General features: G+C 47.8%; 2 protein-coding genes across 2 annotated transcripts in view; both read right to left on the reverse strand.

Annotated features, from left to right (window-relative positions):
- Window positions 1–562: 562 nt before the first annotated feature.
- On the reverse strand, window positions 563–13,997 carry MRPS25 (mitochondrial ribosomal protein S25). Its single transcript, XM_021695009.2, has 4 exons — window positions 13,731–13,997; window positions 8,338–8,444; window positions 1,861–1,948; window positions 563–925 (listed from the first exon to the last, which is right to left on the reverse strand). Exons 1-4 carry the CDS (start codon window positions 13,862–13,864, stop codon window positions 733–735), a joined length of 522 nt encoding a protein of 173 aa, XP_021550684.1. The 5' UTR covers window positions 13,865–13,997; the 3' UTR covers window positions 563–732.
- Window positions 13,998–18,895: 4,898 nt separating this feature from the next.
- The window catches only part of RBSN (rabenosyn, RAB effector), a 29,940-nt gene continuing 25,821 nt past the window's right edge, over window positions 18,896–23,014 (reverse strand). Inside the window, exon 12 of the mRNA XM_021695013.1 lies at window positions 18,896–22,827. Within this exon, the coding sequence (XP_021550688.1) occupies window positions 21,682–22,827 (1,146 nt within the window). The 3' untranslated portion in view covers window positions 18,896–21,681. The remainder of the gene's footprint in view (window positions 22,828–23,014) is intronic.

Consider the following 23,014-nt stretch of genomic DNA (forward strand, 5'->3'; position numbering starts at 1 on the left):
TCTTCCAAACCTTACAAAGTAAGGCCTGAATGAGCAAGAGGGCAGCCTCCAATACCAGCCCTCAGAGCAGGGCGCTGAAGTCTCAGCCAGCTCGCCCCTCTGCCTGTCCCCCGTCCTGGTCTGCAAACCTGTGACCGGGCCCAGGGGCCGGGGAGGCGGCTGGCAGAGGGCGCACACCGGAGGGGGGCTGGTCTGTGCCCGTCTCGGGGCCTCCTGCACCGCCGGCAGCCAGGCCTCCGGGAGGAGAGTGGGTTGGCTTCGGCAGTTGAAAGGGGAGCGCTGACACAAGGCTTGCCCTGGGAGTTCTGAAGAAGCCCGAAGAGCCTGAGCGGAGGGGGACTTGCACGTTGCCAACCACCTAGCTCCAGCCAGATCCTACCAGATCCAAGCCCAGCAGCTCCTACCTCTCCAGAGCAGGGCCTGGAAGAAGAATCGCAGCCAACAGAGACGAGGAAAGGGCGGCAGGACCAACCCAGGGATGTCGGCAGCTTGTGGCCTCAGACCTTCCCCAGCCCCACGCGGGCCTTTCTCCCGCGCCCACCGGACCAGACACACATCACCATGCCGGGGACCAGTACACATTTTATTGACCTGATAGAGCGGAGATACTCCCCTGACCCTGCCACGTCCTTTCACGCAGGTGTGCGAAAGGGGACCCTCTCACCGCAAAGAGATCTTTCAGAGTCCCGCCAGGGACAGAACCAGGGGCTTCCCTGGGTGTGGCCTGGGGCCTCAGTCCTGGGTGCTGGCCTTCAGCATTGCTTTGTACTTCCCTGTCAGCTCCTTGGGTAAGGGCACCAGGCCCGGGCAGGGCACCTGCCCTTCCACCTCGCAGATACACTCCCGCAGGCAGTACTTTCGGGGCCCAAAGTGGGCTGGGTGAGAAAGCTGCTTTTTCTCCTGCTCCTCCTCCTCCAGGGTTTCCCTGCCGAAGAGCACAGAGAGCAACAGGTGTGGGAACAGCGCTCTGAGCCTCTAGGCAGCGTGGGACTTCTTGGCCAAGTGCACCCCACCAGCGGCCAGGGAGACCTGGCTCTCCCGTGCCTCTCAGCCTGCTCCCCGACCCCGACCCCAAAGTCTGCCGGCCCTCCCCCACAGGCCTCCCAGGTCACCCGGCCCACACAGGCCCACACAGGCCCACACAGCAGCGGTCAGCCTCCCTCCGGCCCAGGGGCAGCCCCAGCTCTGAGGCAGCACAAGGCCAGGGGGAGGGGCCTGCAGAGGCCTCTGTGCGCTTCCTCCAAGACGCACTTTCTTGGCTTCCTTCCCCTTCCTCTTTCCATCCACGTAAAGAGAAAGGACAAGGGTGCCTGGGTGGCTCAGTCGGTTAAGCGACTGCCTTCGGCTCAGGTCATGATCCCAGGGTCCTGGGATCGAGCCCCGCATCGGGCTCCCTGCTCGGCGGGAAGCCTGCTTCTCCCTCTGACCCTCCACCCTCTCATGCTCTATCTCATTCTCTCTCTCAAATAAATAAAATCTTAAAAAAAAAAAAAAAAAAAAAAGAGAAAGGACGAATCCCCAACACATACTGGGGTTAGACACCCACCAGCTCTAAGGAGAGATTCTTACGGACAGGTGGCTGCAACCGCCCGGGCAAGTGTTTCCACAGCACCTCAGCTTCCCGTGGAGCCAAGGAGGCAGGGCGGTCTCCGACCCCACCTCCCAGCGGAGGGAGGGAGAGCTCACACAGGCTCGGTGACTTACAGCCCCACAGCTGGGGACCTGGGGAGCCGCAAAGCCCCACGGGACGGCCTCTGCAGCCTGTGAGCTCCGGCTGGTGCGCACCCTCCTGGCGCTCCTTTTCTCCCTCCCTCCGTGCTGAGACATTTGCTCCCCTCCAGGTCAGGCCCAGCAACTCACTTGTTCTTCCCTAGGATTTTCCTGATGTGCTCCACGATCTCCTTATTGCTCTTGGTCTCCACATCCACGAGGACCTGCTCCCCAGAATCTGGAAATGGGAAGCAAAGGGGACAAAAAGTGCTAAGGATTGGGCAGCACGCTCCTCAGCCTCAAGTCACGGTGACCAGTTTGCTTTTAGTGGTGAAGCATTTTAACAATAAGATAAATATGTTTGTCTACATAACCCATAATGATACCCTTCTTTTTTCCGTATTTCTTTAAACATGAGCAAAACAGGTATGTGCAAAAGCATACTATTTACTTACTTTTATTTATTTGAGAGAAAGAGCACACACACAAGCAGGGAGGGGCAGAGGGAGAGGGAGAAGCAGACTCCCACTGAGCAGGGAGCCCAACACGAGGCTTGATCCCAGGACCCTGAGATCATAACCTGAGCTGAAGGCAGACGCTTCACCGACTGAGCCACCCAGGCACCCCATAAAGCATACTATTTTAATGGAAAGCAATTTTCCATTTCCATGTCATGGATAGAATCGTCAATATCCTTAAGATGACAATTCTCCCCAGACTAGGCCATGGATTCAGTGCAATCTCTATCAAAATCCTAGCAGGTGTTTTTGTAGAAACTGGTAAGTCGAGTCTCAGATTCATGCAAAGGACCCAAAGTAGCCAAAATAATTTTGAAAAACAAGAAAACGGGAGGATGTTCATGTTCCAATTTCAAATTTACTATAAGCTACAGTAACCAAGACAGTGTGGTATTAGCGTAAGAACATACTACAGAGCAATGGAACAGAACTGAGTCCAGAAATAAACTCTTATTTTTGACCAACTGTCAGCAAAGATGCCAACGCAATTCAACAAGGTAATGAATGAATTTATACCTTTAGTGCACAGCATTAAAAAAAAAAAAAGGAAAAAAAACCTGAAATTGGATCAGAGACCTAAATGTATGAGTTAAAGCCTCTATTAAACTTCTAGAAGAGGGGCTCCTGGGTGGCTCAGTCGGTTAAGTGTTCAGCTCAGGTCATGATCCCAGGGTCCTGGGATCAAGCCCCACATTGGGCTCCCTGCTCAGTGGGGAGTCTGCTTCTCCCTCTCCTTCTGTCTCTCTCCCCAGCTTGTACTCTCTCAAATAAATAAATAAAATCTTAAAAAAAAAAAAAAACTTCTAGAAGAGAACAAAGGAAGTCTTCATAGCCTTCTAGGCAAAGATTTTTAGGTATGACATCAAAAACATGGTCCATTAAGGAAGTAATTTGATAAATTAAAATTCATCAAAGTTCAGAACTTGTGTTTCAAAAGATACTAAAAGCTGGGGCGTGTGGCTGGCTCAGTCAGTGGAACGTGCGACTCTTGATCTCGAGGTCGTGAGTTTGGGCCCCACATTGAGTGTAGAGATGACTTAAAAATAAACTTAAAAAAAAAAAAAAGATACTAAAAGCCAGAGTCTGGGAGAAAATATTCATAACGCATACACCTGATAAAGGATTTCTATCCCGACTACATAAAGAACTCTCACAACTCCTTAAGACTATCCAACTAAAAATACAAAATAAACATTTAACAAAAATTAATAACAGTTAATAATTAGCACATAAAAAGATACTATTCATCCATCATTAGTCATCAAAATGCAAATTAAAACCACAGGGCGATATTGGAGTGGCTCAAAATTGTTTAAATGGGTAACGCAAGTGCCAGGGAGAATGCAGAATAACTGAACTTTCCTACATGGCTGGTAGAAGTGCCACTTTAGCCAGTGAATACACAGAGAAAGGAAAGAAAGAAAAAGATTGGAAAGGAAGTTAAAACTGTATTTGCAGATAGAGTAATTGTGTATATTGAAAATCCTAAGGAATTTAGAAAATAAAACCTACTAGAAATAATAAGCAAGGTGGCAAGACACGAGGCCCACACACAAAAATCAACTGGGCTTCTATAAAGTTGTAACCAAACAACTGGAAAATGAATTGTTTTTTTAAATACTTTTCACAGTAGTCACAAAACATACTCCACATTGTTAAAATGCCTATTTCTCCTCAAAATGATCTATAATGTAACTCCAATCAAAATCCCAGCAAGCGGGGAGCCTGGCTGGCTCAATCAGGAGAGCATGTGACCCTCGATTGCAGGGTCATGAGTTCAAACCCCACACTGGGCATGGAGCCTACTAAAAATAAAAAATAAAAAATAAAAAAATCCCAGCAAGCTTTTATCTAGAAACTGATAAGCAGATTTGGCAGGACGCCTAGATGCCACAGCCAGTTAAGCATCCAGATTCTTGATTTTACCTCAGGTCATGATTGAGGGTCATGAGATCAAGCCCTGCATTGGGCTCCGTGCTCAGAGCAGAGTCTTCTTGGGATTTTCTCTCTCCCTCTGCCCCTCCCACCCGCTCGCATGCACTCTCTAATAAATAAATAGATCTTTTTTAAAAAGTTAATATATAAATGCAAAGAACATACAACTGCCAAAGTAATTTTGGAAAAAAAAAAAAAAACAAAGATTTAAAACTACCTGATCCTAAAGGCTTACTATAAAGCCACAAACCAAGACAGTGTGGTATAGCCTAAGGACATACAGATCAGTGAGAAGATGAAGTCAGAAATATAAAGTCAAATGGTATTTTTGTGTGGTAAAATACACATAACAAAAATTACCATTTTAACCATCTTAAAGTGTGTAATTCTGTAGTTTCTTTCTGTCCCTATGGACTTGCCCGTTCCAGACATTTAAATAAACGGAATGATATTATCTGTGGCCTTCTTGTGTCTGCCTTCTCTCACTTGGCTTATGTTTTCAAGTTCACCTGGGTTATAGCATTTGTTGGTACTTTGTGCCTCTTCATGGCTGAGTAATATTCCACTGAACGGAGCTATATCGAGTTTTGCTTATCCATTCAGAGTCGACTGAGTTTTGATAAAAATGCCAAGGAAACTAAATTAGGGAAAGGATGGGTCATTCACCATGTGGTGCTGAAACACCTGAGTATCCCAAACCTAAAACCAAAAACAAGCCTCAGTCCCCAGGACACTTAATCCACAAAGAACTCAGCCTCTAGCAAAGACCCGAATATGAACCCTACAATGATAAAACTTCCAAAGGACACAGAGGAGAAAATCTTTGCCACCCTGGGGTAGACAGAGACTCCTGGACAGACACAGGAAGCACAAACCATAAAAGAAAACAACTGACAAGCCGGAGTTCTTCCAGATGAAACTTGTGCTCTCCCAAAGACCCCATCACGAAAAGAAAGCCAAAGCTGAGAGAAAAGAGTCACAATGCACCTACCCAACCAAACAACCTCATCCAGAAGAGAGAGAATTCAGTGAGAAAACGAACAGCCTAGTTTGTTTTTTTTTAATGGACAAAAGATTCAAAATAGACTCTTTATGAAAGAAATCTGTGAACGGCCAATAAGCACATGAAAAGATACTGGGAAAACGCAAATTAAAACTTTGATGAGGGGTGCTTGGGTGGCTCAGTCGTTAAGCATCTGCCTTCAGCTCAGGTCATGATCCCGGGGTCCTGGGATTGAGCCCCACATCGGGCTCCCTGCTCAGCGGGAAGCCTGCTTCTCCCTCTCCCACTCCCCCTGCTTGTGTTCCCTCTCTCGCTGTGTCTCTCTCTGTCAAATAAATCAATAAAATCTTAAAAAAAAAAAAAAAAACCTTTGATGAACCCTGAAAGACTAAAATTTTAAATATTTATGGGGCACCAGGGTGGCTCAGTCAGTTAAGCGTCCTACTCTTGGTTTCGGCTCAGGTCATGATCTCGGGGTCATAAGATTGAGCCCTATGTCAGGGTCCATGCTGGGCACAGAGCCTGCTTAAGATTCTCTCTCCCTCTCCGTCTGTCCCCCACCCTGACCCCGCTTGCGCTCTTTAAAAAAAAGAAATTTAACGTGGTAAAGAGAATGACCCCAAAACATGTCCCTGTCCTACTCCCCCAGAATGTGTGAAGAGGTCACCTTAGTGGCAAAAGGGGCTGTGCAGATATGAGTCAAGTTAAGGCCTGAAGTTGGGCCCATTCTCCCGGGTCACAGCCTAAATGACTCTCACGGCCCTTAACATCAGAGAACCTATCCGGGCAGTGGTCCAAGGGGCACGTGACCATGGAAGACCAGCCAGATAGGCCATGTTGCTGTCCTTGAAGATGGAGGAAGGGGCCGCAAGCCAAAGAATGGGGGTGGCCCCTAGGAGCTGGAAAAGCCCCGTGAAAGAATTTGCCCCCGAGCCTCCAGAAAGGAAGGCTCTGCTGACACCCCTTGATTTCTGTCCACTTTGGCTTCTACAGAAATGTAAGAAATGTGTGTTGTAAGCCACCAAGTCTGCGCTAACTTGTTATGCAGCCACAGGGAACACGCCGGTAACAGTGGGTGAGGATGGGGAGCCGCCAGGGCTCCCACGCCCTGCTGACTGCAGGCGAGACGGGCGCTGGTTCGAGAAAGCGGTTCAGCAGCGCCTAAGAACATTACATACCGATCCTAGGGCCCAGCAACCCCACCCTGAGGCGCATGCCCAGGTCCACAGGACAACTTGTTCCAACCTTTGGAAGGTGCGGAGGCACGCCAGCTCCGAGGAGCCAAAACTAGAAACGGCCCTCGACAGCCCCGGAGGCCCTCCGGGGGAGCAGCCGGCCCACAGCGCCACCGTCTGGGACCTGGCCATTTCGGGAGTCCCTGCTGGGTGGCCCAGACCGGCTCAGGCCTGCACCGCCATCCGAGGCGCCTCCCACCAGACCTCCCTCCAGAGATGTCCCACCTGCTCTGCCATCCAAGGACTTTCCCTGCCTCCCCCTCCCCTTATCACCAATAAATCTTCTAACTCTGCCTCGGCACTTAACAAAAAACCCCATGTCATCAACAGGGGAACGGATGAATAAACCGATATATTCCCACAGTGGGACACTTGGCACTAAAAATGAATCCACTACGGACATACGTAACAGATGAGTCTCAAAAACATGATGTGTAAAAGCCAGACCCAGCAGAACACACACCGTGCAACCACCCCTAGGACGTTCCAAAACAAAACTGATCTACGGAGAAGTCCGAGCGGCGGCCGCCCCTGGTGGAAGGGGGAATTCAGGGGGAATCCCCTGGAAAGCCACACCTGGGGACTTTCTAGTCAGAGATGCTCCGTATCATCCCTTGCAAAGTGGGAACACAGCTACGTAACAATTGTCAGAACTGATCAATTTATGCACAGAAGACCCGTGTGTTTCATTACGGGTAAATTATACCTCAATGGAATTAACTGTTTAAAATGCAAACAAAATACATCCACAAAACTGCTACCGCACCACCATTCTCTTCACCCACCTGACCTCGCTCTAGGCTTCTTTCATAGCACTTATGCCCTGGGATCCTGTCTGGCTAAGCTTCTTGTCCTTTCGGTCTCCTCCTGCTACGCTATCATCCCTACGAGGGCAGAGACCTTTGTCCCTACAGCTCCCTGACACCCCAGGCACTGTGCCTGGGCCCAGCGGCCACGCCACACGTATTTGCCGAATGGATTTAAGATCAGCATCATTCTGCTTCCTGAAGCATCTCCCAAACTACACTTCATGTGGTTCTTACAACCACGTAAGGCAGATGCTGGACCTTCACCTGAGAAACAAAGCAATGGGAACATGACTCGCTCAGGGTTGGAATGACTGAGTAGAGAGCGGAGCCAAACATCTGGTCTAACTTCCAGGCACTGAGCCCAATAGAACCGAACAGACATTCATTCTGTGCCTCGTGGGAAAAGACAGCATCGTGGAAGTGTGTGGCCCGGAAAGGACACACACAGATACACGCACTGCTCAAGAGGACATGGCCAGCACTGAGCAGGCAGCTGGGGGGGACCGGGAAGGGACAACGTAAGGGTGCAGAGAGGGCTTCCTGGAAGAAGTGGTGCCCAAGTGGAATCTCAAAGATTTTAAAAATAAATCAATAAGCAAAGCAGCACGGGATTTCCAGCAGAGGGACCAGCATGAGCAAAGGCAGCAAAGCGAGGTGTGGCAAGGGAATTTGGAAAAACCAGCTGTACGCTGTGAGGCACGTAGAAAGATGTGGGGGCAACAGGAGATGGGGCTGGAGAAACAGGGGAAGAGTCCAGACCTCAGCGGCCACTGTGTGCCACGGTCCAAAGCCAGTGATGAGGGGCGCCTGGGTGGCTCAGTCGTTAAGCGTCTGCCTTCAGCTCAGGTCATGATCTCAGGGTCCTGGGATCGAGCCCCGCATCAGGCTCTGCTCAGCGGAAAGCCTGCTTCTCCCTCTCCCACTCCCCCTGCTTGTGTTCCGTCTCTCACTGTGTCTCTCTGTCAGATAAATAAATAAAATCTTTAAAAAAAGAAAAAAAAAAACAAAGCCAGTGATGGAAGTAAGGGACGTTTACAAAAGCTCATAGCTCAGATCCCCCAAGCACTATGGTGGGAGGAAGGGATGGGAAGAAAGACCCTCCCGGCCTTGGCAGAGGCCACACTCACCCAAATAGAACCGCAGGAAGGGGGACGGCGTCATGTTCTTAAACATCATAATCTGTACCCAAGGATTTTTGTACTGGATCTGAGGTATGTTGAAAAACACAAACTTCCTGCAAAAGGGAAGAAATTAAACCTGTGAAACAGAGTTAATTTGAAATGCTGTGCACCTGTTTATTTTTTGAAGGAGATAGTCCAGAACTTTCATCCAATTCTCAGGGGACCCTGCCCCACAAAAAGGCTGAGAAAAGCAGCCGTCAGGAATTTATTAGTATATTCTCTGAACAGTGGGTGTCAGGACTTGTGGCTTGTCATTTGAGGGAAAAGACATCTGTACCCCTACCTCACACTGCACACTAACCTAAAACTCACTGAGCAGAAGAATAAATGTAAACATAAAACTATGAAATGTCCCAGATCTTGGGTGCTGGTTAGACAGGTGTATTCATTCCTAAGCAGAAGCTCATCAAGCTGTATACTTCATGTAAATTGTATCATAATTTTAAAATAAATGAAAGCAAACATGGAGAATACCTTTAAACTTAGGTTTAAAACACAGATAAATAGACCACCTTAAAACTTTTATATGGCAAAATTTACCAGAAACAAAATCAACATTTGCCAAATCAGAAGAAAAATGTTTGTAAAACATAAAACAAAAAGGCTAATTCCTTTGGTAAAGTTTTACACATCATTAAGATTTACAATCCAGGGGCGCCTGGGTGGCTCAGTCGGTTAACTGTCCAACTCTTGATTTCGGCTCACATCATGATCTCAGGGTCGTGGGATCGAGCCCCACATCGGGCTCCACGCTCAGCACAGAGTCTGCTTGGGATTCTCTCCCTTCCCCTCTGCCCCCATGCACTCACCCAGACGCACACACTCTCTTTCTCTCAAATAAATAAATAAATAAAATCTTAAAAAAAAAATGTTTTACAGTTCAGCCACAAAAGCCACAAACAGGCAGAAACCCAAGGAGCCTATCATCTTATGAAGAGATTCTCAATACCTTCCCAATAGTCATGTAAGTTAAAATAGGATTCTTTTCCACCTGTTAGATTGCTAAAGATTAAAAAAAACAACAAAAAGAAGTTACAGAAATCAGGATACACTTCCTTAAGAATTGGTTTAACCTCTTTGGAGGTCAATTTGGAACTAGCAAAATATAGAAAGCATAGATCTTGACAGTGATTTCACTGCTTTTAGACATTTTTACACCTGAATGCAAAGACACTATTTGTTACAGCAAAGGAACAGAAACAACAAACGTCCTTCGAGAGAGGACTAATTAGGACACAGCTACATGTCTGGATCCCTCTCCACCTGCTCTCCATCCTAAAGTGCTAACCTACATGGGCTATGAGGTGGGCTTCCTTGACCTCTGACTTCATGTTGGGTTTGGCCAACAATGAGTGCTGGCAAGACTGAAAGGAGAGGGCAGAGTCAAAGTATTCTTTCCCTGACTCATCTCCTGGCTGAGTCCCAGGCTCCTGTCAGGCAGCCCTCTCCCCGTCACTTCTGCAAGCCTAGACCTGAGGTCCTGCACGGTCCCTTATGGTTTCTTTTCCCCAACCTTGCCCATACCTCTGTAAATAGTCCCTTAATTAAAGGCTCCCCGAATGATCCTAATTTAAATGTGCCCTCTGCTTCCTCCTGCGACCCTGCCCCACATCAGATGACAGACAGGTGCGAGTGATACATGGGACAGTAACACAGTCACCCAGCTTTACCACTTCTCAGCTGTCTGAGCCAGGACAAGTTACTGCTCTGTGCCTCAATGTTTATGCCAAGATGCTGGCAATGCAGGACAACCAGTCCATAGTGGAGCTTGTAATTCGTTTTTAAGATGAATTGATAGAATCAACAGAAGGCAACTGTGTGACCATTTACTTGGGGAGACTTCCATAACCGGGGCAGAATCTGCAAGCAAAACAAAGCAAAAGCAAGGACAATTATTAACTCCAGGGAAAACAAAAAGCTTTGCAAAAACAAAAAGGAAAAAATAATCATAGTACTCTAATTGGTCCAACTGTGTACAGTGTTCACAGTCGTATTAATTTAAACATTGAATATTGTTCTAGCCAAAGTTCTGAAATGACTACCCTGGGAGGATGAAGAGCTGAGTAATATGCATGTGTTGGGTTGGGGAATGGCAATAGTGGGGAAAGAGCTAAATTCTCATCTTCCATAGTGGCAAGACAACAGATAAAGCCTAAACCTAGAAAAGGAAGAAACAGCTCTCCAAGTATGGTATTTAACTATGCAAGGGAAACGCTAATGAAATGGTTAGAGTTGTAGAAGTTGTTGCCTCTATGGGCGCCTGGGTGGCTCAGTCGTTAAGCGTCTGCCTTCAGCTCAGGTCATGATCCCAGGGTCCTGGGATCGAGTCCCACATCGGGCTCCCTGCTCGGCAGGAAGCCTGCTTCTCGATCTCCCACTCCCCCTGCTTGTGTTCCTGCTCTCGCTATCTCTCTCTCTCTGTCAAATAAATAAATAAAATCTTTAAAAAAAAAAAAAAAAACTGGCTTCTATTCTGGGCGCCTGGGTGGCTCAGTTGGTTAAGCGACTGCCTTCGGCTCAGGTCATGATCCTGGAGTCCCGGGATCGAGTCCCGCATCGGGCTCCCTGCTCGGCAGGGAGCCTGCTTCTCCCTCTGGCCCTCCCCCCTCTCATGTGCTCTCTGTCTCTCTCATTCTCTCTGTCTCAAATAAATAAATAAAATCTTTAAAAAAAAAAAAGAAGTTGTTGCCTCTAGGGAAGGCAGTGGAGGTAAGGTCCTACTATATGCCTTGCATCACGACAGCACACAAGGCTCGAAGCTCCAAAGCTGAATTTACCTTCCTGGGCTTATGACGTCTCTGCTCAACTACCACCCCACAGCAGAGGATCTCAACATCGTACAAAGAAACCAGGGCATATCCATGCAGGAATTGCTCACACCTAGAACTACTAGGGCAAAAACTCAACAGGAATTTGTTTGTGTTGTTTTTTTGTTTTTAAAAGATTTATTTATTTATTTGAGAGAGAGAGAGAGAAAGCACACAGTGGGGAGGGGTAGAGGGAGAGAGAATCTCAGGGAGACTCCCTGCTGAGCATGAAGCCCAACGTAGGCCTCCATCTCATGACCTGAGCCAAAATCAAGAGTCAGACACTTAACCAAATGAGCCACCCAGGTGCCCCTCGACAGGAAGATGTAAACGGTTTGTGAAACCTGAGAACAAAGTTGATAATGGTAGGTAACCTTTAGTTGAGCACCTGCTGTACATGCCAGACACCTTAGGCATTTTAATACTTGAATCCTCACAATGACCCTGCAAGGTGGGGTTTTATAACTAAGCAAACAGGTCAGAAAAGTAAACTGCCCTAGGTCACGTAACCAGTAAATGAAAGAAGAGGGCTGTGTGCAGCTGGACCTCAGCCACTCTTCTGTCACCATCAAATTACCAAATTCACCTAGATCCTGAGGCTCAGGATGGACACAGAACTCAAAAAATGCTAGTAGCTGTTACTTTTTTTTATTGCACCTGAAAGGCAAGAACATCTGGCAAAGGTGAGCAGGGACTTAGCCCTCAGACACTAAGGCAGCTCCCCACACACCCAGCAGACACCCGAGACTATGGCTGGCCTGGGGAAGTATACTGGTGTAACTTGGAATGGAGGTGATCCAGGGAGGGACAGCTGAAATGCTAAGGGTATATGAACAAGCAAAGGCCGGTGGGGCTGGAAAGGGCAAGTCCCGTAGACTCAAACCCAAGGGCATGAAATCCACAAGGGCATACACAGGCTCTTACCATTCGGAACAATGAAGCACGGAATGGCTGTTTGGCTCTTATTTACCTACAGGGTATTAAAATACTTGAACTGCAAGTATAAGGCCTGCAGGTCTATTCTGATAGACTGATCATTTAAAAAACCAGAGATTTATATAAAAATCTGAATTTCTGGCTTCTTGACAAGTCAGAAATTCTCCGTGGGCCCACATGGCTAAGCCGTAGCCAAGCAGTGAATGGCCCCTGGGTGACAGGGCACATCTTCCCAATCTGAGCGGGCCCATCCAGACTGCTTCCCTCCTTTCTGGTACTGCCCCACCTCTGCTGACTCCTAGCGTGGACGGATGGGATGCACAGTGAGTTATGAAGCAGTATCCGGGTGCCCATTCACCCCTAGACCCAGGTATTCCAGAAGCCATCAGCCCACCTGTTCCCATGCAAGCAGCTACAAGTTTTTGGCTTCACCTGTGGACAACAAATAGCTAGGAGGTAGCTTCTGGCTATCCTGAACAGCTGTGCAGCAAAAGCCCCTCACCAGGGGGGGACCATACCCTACTGGGAGCACTTCCCCAGCCCATTTTGATCCACCCCATACACCCAGTCCCAAAGCTTCTGAAGGACAAGACTTCTTCTTAGGCACTGTTGAATCCCCAGCTCACAGCATGGGGCCAAGCATTCAGTAGGCAATCAGTAAATTTATACCTAATACCTGAAAAGCCCAAAGCACCGCTGCTGCCTCAAGGTTCAATTCAAACACTTCTTTTCTAAGTTTCCATTTAAGGAGCTCTCACTCTGCTCCATGCTGAAAAACCACCCCAAGGAGTTTAAGGTGGGGGTGGGGGTGGGGGGCGGCGGTGGGGGTGTGGAGCCTGGGGCTACACAGCTGACATAATCAATTATGAGAGGGACGAGTCCTGCAGCGGAGAAGCACGTTCACAGCTACGGCTCACCACCACTCACCAGCCAGCGTGGTGCCCTGGGCAAGCAAGTTACTAACATCTCTGTGCGTTTCTTCATCCCTAAAATAGGGATAACCATGGGGCTTCTATAAACATCAAATGAGACAATGCATGACAAACATTCAGAAGCACGCCGCACACAGAAGGGCTCAGTAAGTGCTAGCAGCTGTTACTTCTTTCACTACATCCCCACAGCGGCTCTGGACATAGGTATCATGCCAGTTTGGGACAATAAGGAGCAACTCGCCCAAAGCCAGCAGTTGTTAGAGCTGGGACCTAAACAGGGTCTGTGGCCTCTGGGCTTGGCTCCATCCAGAGCAGAACGTGCGCCGCTGCTCCCCACTGCTCGCCGGCCAGACACAGGTAGTTAAGGAGACTCCTGCCTCCCCGGGTTAGCCTAGTCCTCCAGCGGGGAGGTAGGGGAAGGGGTGGGGGACCCTTGTCCTCCGCTCCCCGACCTCAGTCACGACTGCCCCTGGCACAGCGCGGCCCTGCTGTCCTCAGTCTCCTCGTCTGTAAAATGGGGCCAATGGCACCCAGCTCAGGAGGCCAGCCTCGGGATTAAGTAGCACCCAGAGCAGCTCCAGGTCTGAGCGTTACTAGCACGTCATTACAGCGAGCAGGGTACGTCCGCGCGGCCTGGGGGCGGCCTCAAAGGGCTCCGACTGACCTGGCGCCCTCGCCCAGCTCCCCGTGCGTGTTGTAGTTCACCGTCATGACCTTCACTGAGTCCTTGAACACTACGTCTCCCTGGCCCAGGTACTGGAGGGTGCGGCGGATCGGGAAGCGGCCCTTCATGGGCATGGCGGCGGAGGGGTCGGGCCGCGGGCTTAGCCGCGAGGACAGACCCAAAGCAGCCGACGCTGCCGGCCCGACAGACCTCACACCGCTTCGCCTCCTCGCTGGTTTCCACTTCCCGCGCAGACGCACAGGAGACGCCTCCCGGCGGGCAGCGCGCGCGCGCGCCGGGGAGCAGCTTGGAACTTGTAGTCCCGGCCAGCGTTGGCTTAGGGTTTGAGGCGGGGATCCGGCTAGTACACCTTCGCTTTAGAACACCCAGCCGGAACTTACGCTTTTCACACTCTGTAAATTAGCCTCTCCCCACCCCCACCCCGCAAGGGAAAATATTTTTAAATAGACTCAAACTCAGTCAAACAACAGAATTACAGTTGGAAATAAATCAAGAAGAGCTGCGTTCAGATGCCAAGTGGGCTACTAACTTGCTCTTCAACCTCAAGTAAGTTTTTCTTTTTCTTTTTTTTTTTAAGATTTTTATTTACTTATTTGACAGAGAGACAGCGAGAGAGGGAACACAAGCAGGGGGAGTGGGAGAGGGAGAAGCAGGCTCCCCACTGAGCAGGGAGCCCGATGCGGGGCTCCATCCCAGGACTCTGGGATCATGACCTGAGCCGAAGGCAGATGCTCAACGACTGAGCCACCCAGGCGCCCAAATAAGTCAGTTTTTCTCTCTCAACTTCTCCGGATTCAAAATGAAGTGTTCCAAGTGCACAATTTCTAACATTTACTATAAAAACTGATTTGCAAAAGGGGGGGACAAAAGGCAAGTTTGGAAACTACCCCTTCCTGGTTCACCCACTTAACAGCTCTGGACCACAATTTGTTCATAAGCGAAAGGTGGATGAGATGCATTTCTGAAGCATGCTTACTGATCTAAGAAAGTATTTACTTCTCCTTCACTTTTGAAGGATAATTTTGCCAGATATAGAATTCTAGGTGAATGGGGCTTTTCTTTCAACGCTTTAAATATTTTACTCCACTCTTCTTGAATGTTCCTGAGGAGTAGTCAGCTATAATTCTTTGTCTTTTCTGTAAGATTTTTTCTTCTTCTGGCTTCTTTCAAGATTTTCTCTGGTTTATGCAGTTTAAATAAGATATACCTACATACAGATGGGGCGCCTGGCTGGCCGGGAATGTTAAGCCTCAGCCTCTTGGTTTCTGCTGAGGTCACCGTCTCAGGGTCCAGATATCTCAACCCTGAGTGGGGCTTGGTTCTCAGCGGGGAGTCTGCTTGAGATTCCCCTCTTCCTCTGCCCCTCCCCCAAGCACACTTTCTCTCAATCTTTTTTTTTATTTTATTGTTATGTTAGTCACCATACATTACATCATTAGTTTTTGATGTAGTGTTCCATGATTCATTGTGTATAATACCCAGTGCTCCATGCAGAACGTGCCCTCTTTAATACCCATCACCAGGCTAACCCATCCTCCCACTCCCTCCCCTCTCTCAAATAATCTTAAAAAAAAGATATACCTATGTATAGACATTTGATATTTATCCTACTTGATATTGATCCTACTCTGAGCTTCCAGGATCTGTCATTAATTTTGGAAGGTTCTCAGCCATCATTACCTCAAATATTTCTTCTCCCTTCATTCTTTTTTTTCTTCTGGTGTTCCAGTTACATATATTACATCTTCTGAAATTGTCACATTGTTTTCAGATATTTTGTTCTGGGTTTGTTTTTCATTCTTTTCTCTCAGCATTTCAGTTAGGGAAGTTTCTATTGACCTATCTTCAAGCTCACTGATTCTTTCCGCAGTTGTGTCCAGTTGGCTGATGAGCCCTTTAAAGGTATTCTTCATTTGTTACAGTGTTTTTGATTTGCTAACATTTCCTGTTGACTATTTCTAAGAGTTTTCTTATCTCTGCTTACGTTACCCATATGTTCTTGCATACTATTTTTTATCTTGAGACTCTTTAATATATTTATCAGTTATTTTAAATTTCCTGTCTGATAATTCCAACATCTGTGTCATAGAAATCTGATGCTTGCTGTGTCTCATCAACTGTGTTTTTTTTTTATTGCCTTTTAGCATGCTTAAAATTTTTTGCTGAAGGCCCAACAATATTGGCTGTATTGGATAATAGGAACTTAAGTAAATGAACCTCTAGAATGAGGATTTATGTTAATCTGGCTAGGAGTTGAGTTGTGTTTAATGTTTGCTGTAGCTGTAGGTCCAGAGGCTTCAAATTCCTCTAGTGTCTTTGTGGGGGGAAGGGGGGGGGGGGGGGGAGAAGCATTCTATAATCTGATGAAATCTCAGTATTTAGTGGGCCTGTGTCTTTGGGCTGTGACCTTCACAAGTATTTCTTTCTTTTTTTTTTTTTTTAAGATTTTTATTTATTTATTTTAACAGAGATAGGGAGCACAAGCAGGCAGAGCGGCAGACAGAGGGAGAGGGAGAAGCAGGCTCTCCGCCGAGCAGGGAGCCCGATGCGGAGCTCGATCCCAGGACCCAGGGATCATGACCTGAGCCGAAGGCAGTGGCTTAACCGACTGAGCCACCCAGGCGCCCCTGGTATTCTTAATCTCATTCTCTGATATTATAATAAATAAATAAATAAATATTCTTAATCTCATTCTGTGATATTATAATAAATAAATAATTTATATATATATATTTGTGGTCTTTCTTCCTGACTCATGAAACCCTTGTAATTTCCCTAATGATAATATAGGAGCATTTTTTATTTCTTTAAGATTTTATTTTTAAGTAATCTCTATACCCAACGTGGGGCTGAAACTCACAACCCCGAGATCAAGACTCACATCCTCCACTGACTGAGCTAGCCAGGTGCCCCCGGGAGCATTTTTTGTCATAATATCTGGGTTTTGTCCCTGTTCCTGAATTAGCTCTGGAGAGATAAAGATGAAAAGAGCATCTTTTGTTATCATAATAAGCCCCTTTTAACCACACCAGTTAATGCAAATGAGGCGGCTTTTGGAAACCCCCTAAGGATGGGGGATTGGTTGCCACAGATGATTAGTTGGAATTTTCAGCCCCAGTCCCCTAACCTCTGGGGAGGGGAAAAGGGCTGGAGGTTGAGTTAATCACAAATGGCCAATGATTTTAATCAATCATGCCTATGTAATGAAGCCTCCATTAAAAATACCCTAACCATGGGCATCTGGGTGGCTCAGCCAGTCGGTTAAGCATCCGCCTTCGGCTCAGGTCATGGTCCCAGAGTCCTAGGATCGAGTCCTGCATCGGGCTCCTTGCTCAGCAGAGAGCCTGCTTCTCCCCCTCCCTCTGCTGCACCCCTGCTTGTTCTCTCTCTCTCTCTCAAATAAATAAAATCTTTTTTAAAAAATACCCTAGCCAAAGGGGTTGGGAGAGCTTCTAGGAGGATGAACACATCAGTGATAGTGCAGGAAGAGTGGTGCAGAGGGCATGGAAGCTCTATGCCCCTTATTCTATATCTTGCCCTATGCATCTCTTCTATCTAGTTGTTCCTAAATTGTGTTCTTTTATAATTAACCAGTAATCTAGCAAGCCATTATAGCAAATTATCAAACTCAAGGAGAGGCTTGTGGGAACCCTGGCTTATAGCCCGTGAGCTAGAAGTACCAGAGACTTACACTTGTCATTGGCATCTGAAGTAGGGGGCAGTCTTGTGGCGCTGAGCCCTTAATGTGTGGGATCAGATGCTAACTCCAGATAGTGTCAGAACAGAGTTGAATTTGTAGGACACCCAGCTGGTGTCAAAGAATTGGTTGGTGTGGGAAAACCCCATATACATTTAGTGCCAACGTGTGTGGGTTGGGGCATCTGGGTGGTGCAGTCAGTTAAGCGTCCCACTGTTGGTTTCAGCTCAGAAACGTCCTTCCCTGGGTAGGATTAGACTCTGGTACAGTCTTTTCCCCTGAGGAATGCTCAGAGTTTATTTTACAAAGATTATTCTTCCCCTTCCCCTGCCAGAGCCACCAGGGAATCTTTCTCAGCAATTAGCTGTGAAAACCAGGTGGGGTTCCTGGAGGTAAAACCATAAAGGGGTGTGGTGTCCCTTGGGCTGTGGCCCCCAGGAGTTCCTTACTATCCAGTGCTGGTCCACACTCAGCCTCCCACATTCCAACAGTGTTCCTACCAGCTATGGCTCCAGTGGCTTCTGCTCCAGGTGACTCTCCAGATTTCAAGGCAGCAGTTTGCCCTGCACTCAGTTCTCTGATGCGTCCAAGGAGAGTCATTGATTTTCTTTGTCCAGCTTTCTCTTGATGTAAGGACAGGAGTGACAACTTCAAAACTCCTTGTATGCCTGACCTGAAACCAGAAGTCCTTTCTGAAGTGGGGTGTTTATTTCCCCCTCTCTGAAGTATTTTAAAAACTGTGCTAGGCTGCTGAAGAGTTTCAGGCAGAAGTTTTGATCTTAAAGTCCACAGAAGGCACTTCCTATGGATGAAATGTCCCTTCCCACATTAGAAACATGAGTGTCCATATACAACACAGGCCACAGTGCTTGGGCACTCCCGCTGTGCCTGACCCAGGTGGAACCCCTCTTGCTACTTAGGGCAAAGCGAGTCAGGCAGCCCAGGCTTTAAATCCTTATTCTACCACTGACAGGCTGTGTGACCCCCTGCCAGGCTAACCTCTCTCAACCTGTTTATCTGCCAGATAAATACCCGAGGAACTACCGCACAGGCCTGCTGGCAGAGCTAAAAGGGGAATATGTGAAAAGGTCGCACAGCCTGGCACAAATGGCAGCTGTAAGGTTCCTCAACCTCTCTGAGCCTCAGTTTCTTCTAGCCTGAAATGAGGTTGATAGGATCATTAAAAGGTCTTGCACTACTCTGGTGTGAAACAATTCATCTGATCAACACTGCAGGAATAACTGGGGATAAGGGCAGAAGTGGAACCCACATTTACCCCATTAACAGCCTAGTGACCTTTTGTCCAGAGGCCTTAACCACACAGTTAACACTGGAGCTGGGGCTATCTTCTGATATTCAGATGATGATCAAGAAAGGGGCGGGGCCAGAGATGTTATCTGGTAATTCTCTTTCAACACACATGCACATACACACACATACACCCAACCACTGACATGTTAGTTTATTTTTTAAAAAAGGTTCCAATACAAGGCCCCAGAGTAGTGCATGCAAACAATGACCCTCAAGCTGTCATGGTCAGATGACCAGTACAATCTGCTTCGATAGTCTGTGACCTGGTAAAGAGACCAGCTTCTCTCTTTGAGTACCAAGGCCTAATTATGCCAATTTATGTCCAACCTACCACCTGGTACATGATGACTCAGAAGTACACTTTAGTATCCGAACAGCAAAGACACACTGAGCTGCAAGTACAATGAGTAAGTGTCCTTAGTGTATTAGACATGGAAAAATACAAACAAGGCGTAAAAAAGAAAAGCCAACTTCATTTGATGCCTGAATTCCCAAAGTCTCTTCCATACATGATCTAGGCCTAGGGATATTTGCCAATGCTGCATCAAGAACTTGCTCATTTTCTCGTGAGATGGAGCTGTTTGCCTTGAAGGACTGCAGGAAGAGTGAAGTATTCACATCAGGTAAGCACTTGAAGCTGTGGCTGCAATTCATAGGCCATCTTTATCTACCCTGACGATAACCCATCTCTGTAAATCCAACTTTGTGCTGTGTGAATTCTGGGAAATGTTAGGGATAGAGAATTCTAATTCCAGTCAGGCCTATGACTATAGGAGAATATAGCCATGGAAGAATTAAATGGAAGAATTCATGGAAGAATACACCCATGGAAGAATTCAATCACATCAGAAGGTTTTAGTTTGGTTTAGTATATTCAGTGTTTTTTGTTTTAAGTTTAAAAATAATGTTTCTTATATCTGTGGTTCTTAACGCTCTTAGTTACTTACAGATTGCTACCTGGGTTGACTTCAGGAAAAGGTATGTTCAGTAAACTAGTCTGAATTGAAATCACTAGCTAATGAAGAGATATATTCTCATAAGAAAAGTATTTATGATGGAAAGCAGCATTTAGCTTCCGGAACTACCTGCTTTTTGGTGCAGAGTGTCGTCCTCTTCGATCAGAGAGCAATGACAGACTAGCAGTAGGAAGCATGCCAGCCAGCCACGAAACCCTCCACAACGACAGCAGGAAGGGCATGAGAAGGAAGAAAGATGCCTTACCAGGCAATACTTTAGATACCTGGTTGTCAACTTCCCAACCACAATAATCAACAAGGCTGGGAACTTGGTTGACATTAGTAATCCACTCATATTCCTTTGTGAACAGAACCCCAACGCAAAGCATCCTCCACACACCCTCCACCCATATCCCATTCCCACATCCCTATGCAAAATCTTTTCATTCAGCGCAAGATCCAACAGATGCCAAAGAAATGTGAATAGTGTCAACAAAAATACAGACTACCTTTACACCACAGTTCTTCAAACATCCTCAAGACCAAAAGGGGTCTTCCCAGAAGGTAACAAAATGAATCTCAGCTCTCACACCAGTAATCAGTGAAAGGATGACCCATAGTTAGTTAAGGGGTATAAAGTGACTAGTGGTCAGTTATTGTTCTTTAATCAGAAACGCCTAATTGCAGGAACTCTATCTAGAGCTGAGCACACTTGAGTATCATGATGTCAGACATCAGTTAAGGATTATGTAAACCAAAGCACCAGAGCTAAATTAACAATTTCCCTTTTTGCCCTTAATCGATGAAGAGTTCAAGTACTGCGGTGCTACTGGAATGATCCTGGATTGTGCCTCTTCAAACACTTCCGTTTCTTAATACTAAACATTGGTAGGAAAATACCCCACTGGTGCCCCCGGTCAGGACAGGATGAACCAAAAGGGAAGAAGGCTGATCAACTAGCCCTGAAAATCATTTTAATTTATCTTCTGACTCAGGGAAGCTTCCATTCTCCTGGCAATGTTCCACAAAAGCTTCCTGATTACCAATCCTAAATTATAGACTGGGCCCTCTGAAAAAGCCCAAGTCAGAGTAATTTCACCAAAGTTCTAGAGGGGGGTTTTGCTGGGGACAGACGATTGTTCCATCAGTCATTCAGAGCAACATTTGGGTAGACAACTCTGCTCCCAAATACTACTGCCTCCGTCATCCGAAAAGTTCACCACTCCTATTTTCTAAATAGACCATGGTCAGACCCAGTGATCCCCCTGCACTGAAGTTTAGCCTCCTGAAAGAGACAAACAAGGACTTAAACTGACAGGGAAATGCCCTGGTAAAACATCACCCCCCCATCACCCCCTCTTAAAAAGAGGTGCTGGGCTCTCCTGGGTCTAAACTACTGGCTTCAGAGCAGTAGCTCCCCCTTCTGCCGCACAGGTGGGATGTACCCAGCAGGATAGAGGATGCCCCAGGTGAAAGAACCCACAGCCTAGGGGGACAGACTTCTGTCAGACCAGAGTAAGGTTTAAAGGAATCCATCAAGTCTGTCTTGGCCAAAGAAAGTGCCCTATAATACTGCATCAAGACCAAAGACTAGGCAGGAGCAAGTGGACCCACGAGGGCTGCCCAAGAGAACTGCCTCTAGTTCTACTCAGTAATGAAAATTTAAAATCCCTTCTAAAGGGAAAACCCGATTCAAAAAAACAAAAACAAAAAATATTTTTTAAAAACCCCAGGAAATACAGCAAATGAATGCTGATTCTTCCTGTTCTGGTTTCCACTTTATTATTCAACTGTAGTGGAAAAACCTCCAAGTGCACAGCACGAAACAGCAGATTCCCTGCCCTAACCTGTGTGCATCTTAGTTGTCACCCTTCCTCCTTCCCCATCGGGCCCACCAGCCCTGTCCTGCTCCACAGGCTCCTGCCAGGCCCTGGGCCCAAAGATGCCCCATCCACAGTCAGTGGGGTCAGTCGGTACCCCGCTTCTGTTTGGCCAGGGTGCGCTTCAGCTCCCTCAGGTTCTCTGTCAGCACTTCCACCTCATCCAGGCGGCCACACTGCTTGGCATCAAAAATGTACGCCTTGATGTTATCAATCTGCTGGAGGAGGAGCTCCTCCTCTATGGGCTCCTCGCCCTCTGGCCCACTGTCACTGTCCATCTCAAAGGGGTTGGTACAGGTGGCTTCCTCAAAGGGGTTACCAGGAACAGGAGGGCTTGAGGGCCTCTGGTGGGGATGCTCATCTTCCTCATCAAAGGGGTTGGGCGCTGGACTATCTGGGTTAGTGAAGGGATTCCCTGCGACAGCCTCCTCTTCTTCTTCCTCAAAAGGATTGTATTCTTTGAGGATGGAGACTGAAGGGCCAAAGGAATGCTCTGCGGCAGGAGGGCTGGTAGTGCCCCCTGCTGTGGGGCTGGAGGGGTCTTCCTCATAGAAGGGGTTTAGGGAGGCCAGCTCATTTTGCTGTGAAATCATGCTCTGGGGGAAGAATTCCTGGCCGAGGGCTGGGGGTCCAGACCACACTCTGGCTGGCTCGAGAGCTGAGCTGGGCGCAGGGGGCTCCGCAGCTGCACTGCTCTGAACTGAGGAAAAGCCTAGATCCAAAGCATAAGCAAGGTGGGTACGAGGCTCCCTGCCAGGCTCCAGCTGAAAAGGCCTGATTTCTCGGAAGTCCAGGGACCGAGTCCGTGTATGTAGGGACGCGGCCCGGAATTGCTCCCTCTCTCGTTCCCACTCCCGTTCACAAAGCCTCTGCAGCTGTTCTCGCTGCAGGTCCTCCTCCTCGGCCTGCCTCCGTGACAGCTCAATGGCCTTCTCCGTCTGCTGCTGGTCATACTCATCCTGCAACTGCCGCAGGTTTTCCTGCAGTGTGCGCACTTCGTCTGTCCGCCCGGCAGCCTTGGCCTGCCTAATAAATGATGTGATGTTGTGGATCTGCTGGAGGAGGGGGTCCGAGTCTTCACTCTGCCCCGGACTTCCTGACAGCGGGAGCCAGCCCTCAGCCTTTCTCAGGGGGGCAGGTCCCCCTCGAAGGGACACCACCTCCCCGTTGGCCGCACGAGACGCCAGGTCACTCCGCCTTTCCTCAAACCGTTGCTGGGATTCCAGGACAACCTGGGGAGACACCAAAGCCAAAGAGAAGAAATACAGTCACCAGGCCAACAGCAGCCACACCATCAGCCACCCCTACAGTCCCACTGTCCCTGTGCTGATGAGACTCCAAATGCCCACCTCAGGACTAAGGTATCCAACTGCTAAGTCAAATCATGCTTTTGGTTTTAGGGGAAAGAAGGGACAGAGC

This window comes from Neomonachus schauinslandi, chromosome 1 (genome assembly GCF_002201575.2).
Source record: "Neomonachus schauinslandi chromosome 1, ASM220157v2, whole genome shotgun sequence".
NCBI lineage: Eukaryota > Metazoa > Chordata > Mammalia > Carnivora > Phocidae > Neomonachus > Neomonachus schauinslandi.

Excerpts from the sequence above, each read along its gene's own strand:
- MRPS25 (XM_021695009.2), bottom strand. The coding sequence starts at position 13,864 with ATGCCCATGAAGGGCCGCTTCCCGATCCGCCGCACCCTCCAGTACCTG. Across the intron at positions 1,949-8,337 it reads CTTCCTGCGGTTCTATTTGG|ATTCTGGGGAGCAGGTCCTC; the intron begins GTGAGTGTGGCC and ends TCCCATTTCCAG. Across the intron at positions 926-1,860 it reads AAAATCCTAGGGAAGAACAA|GGAAACCCTGGAGGAGGAGG; the intron begins GTGAGTTGCTGG and ends GCTCTTCGGCAG.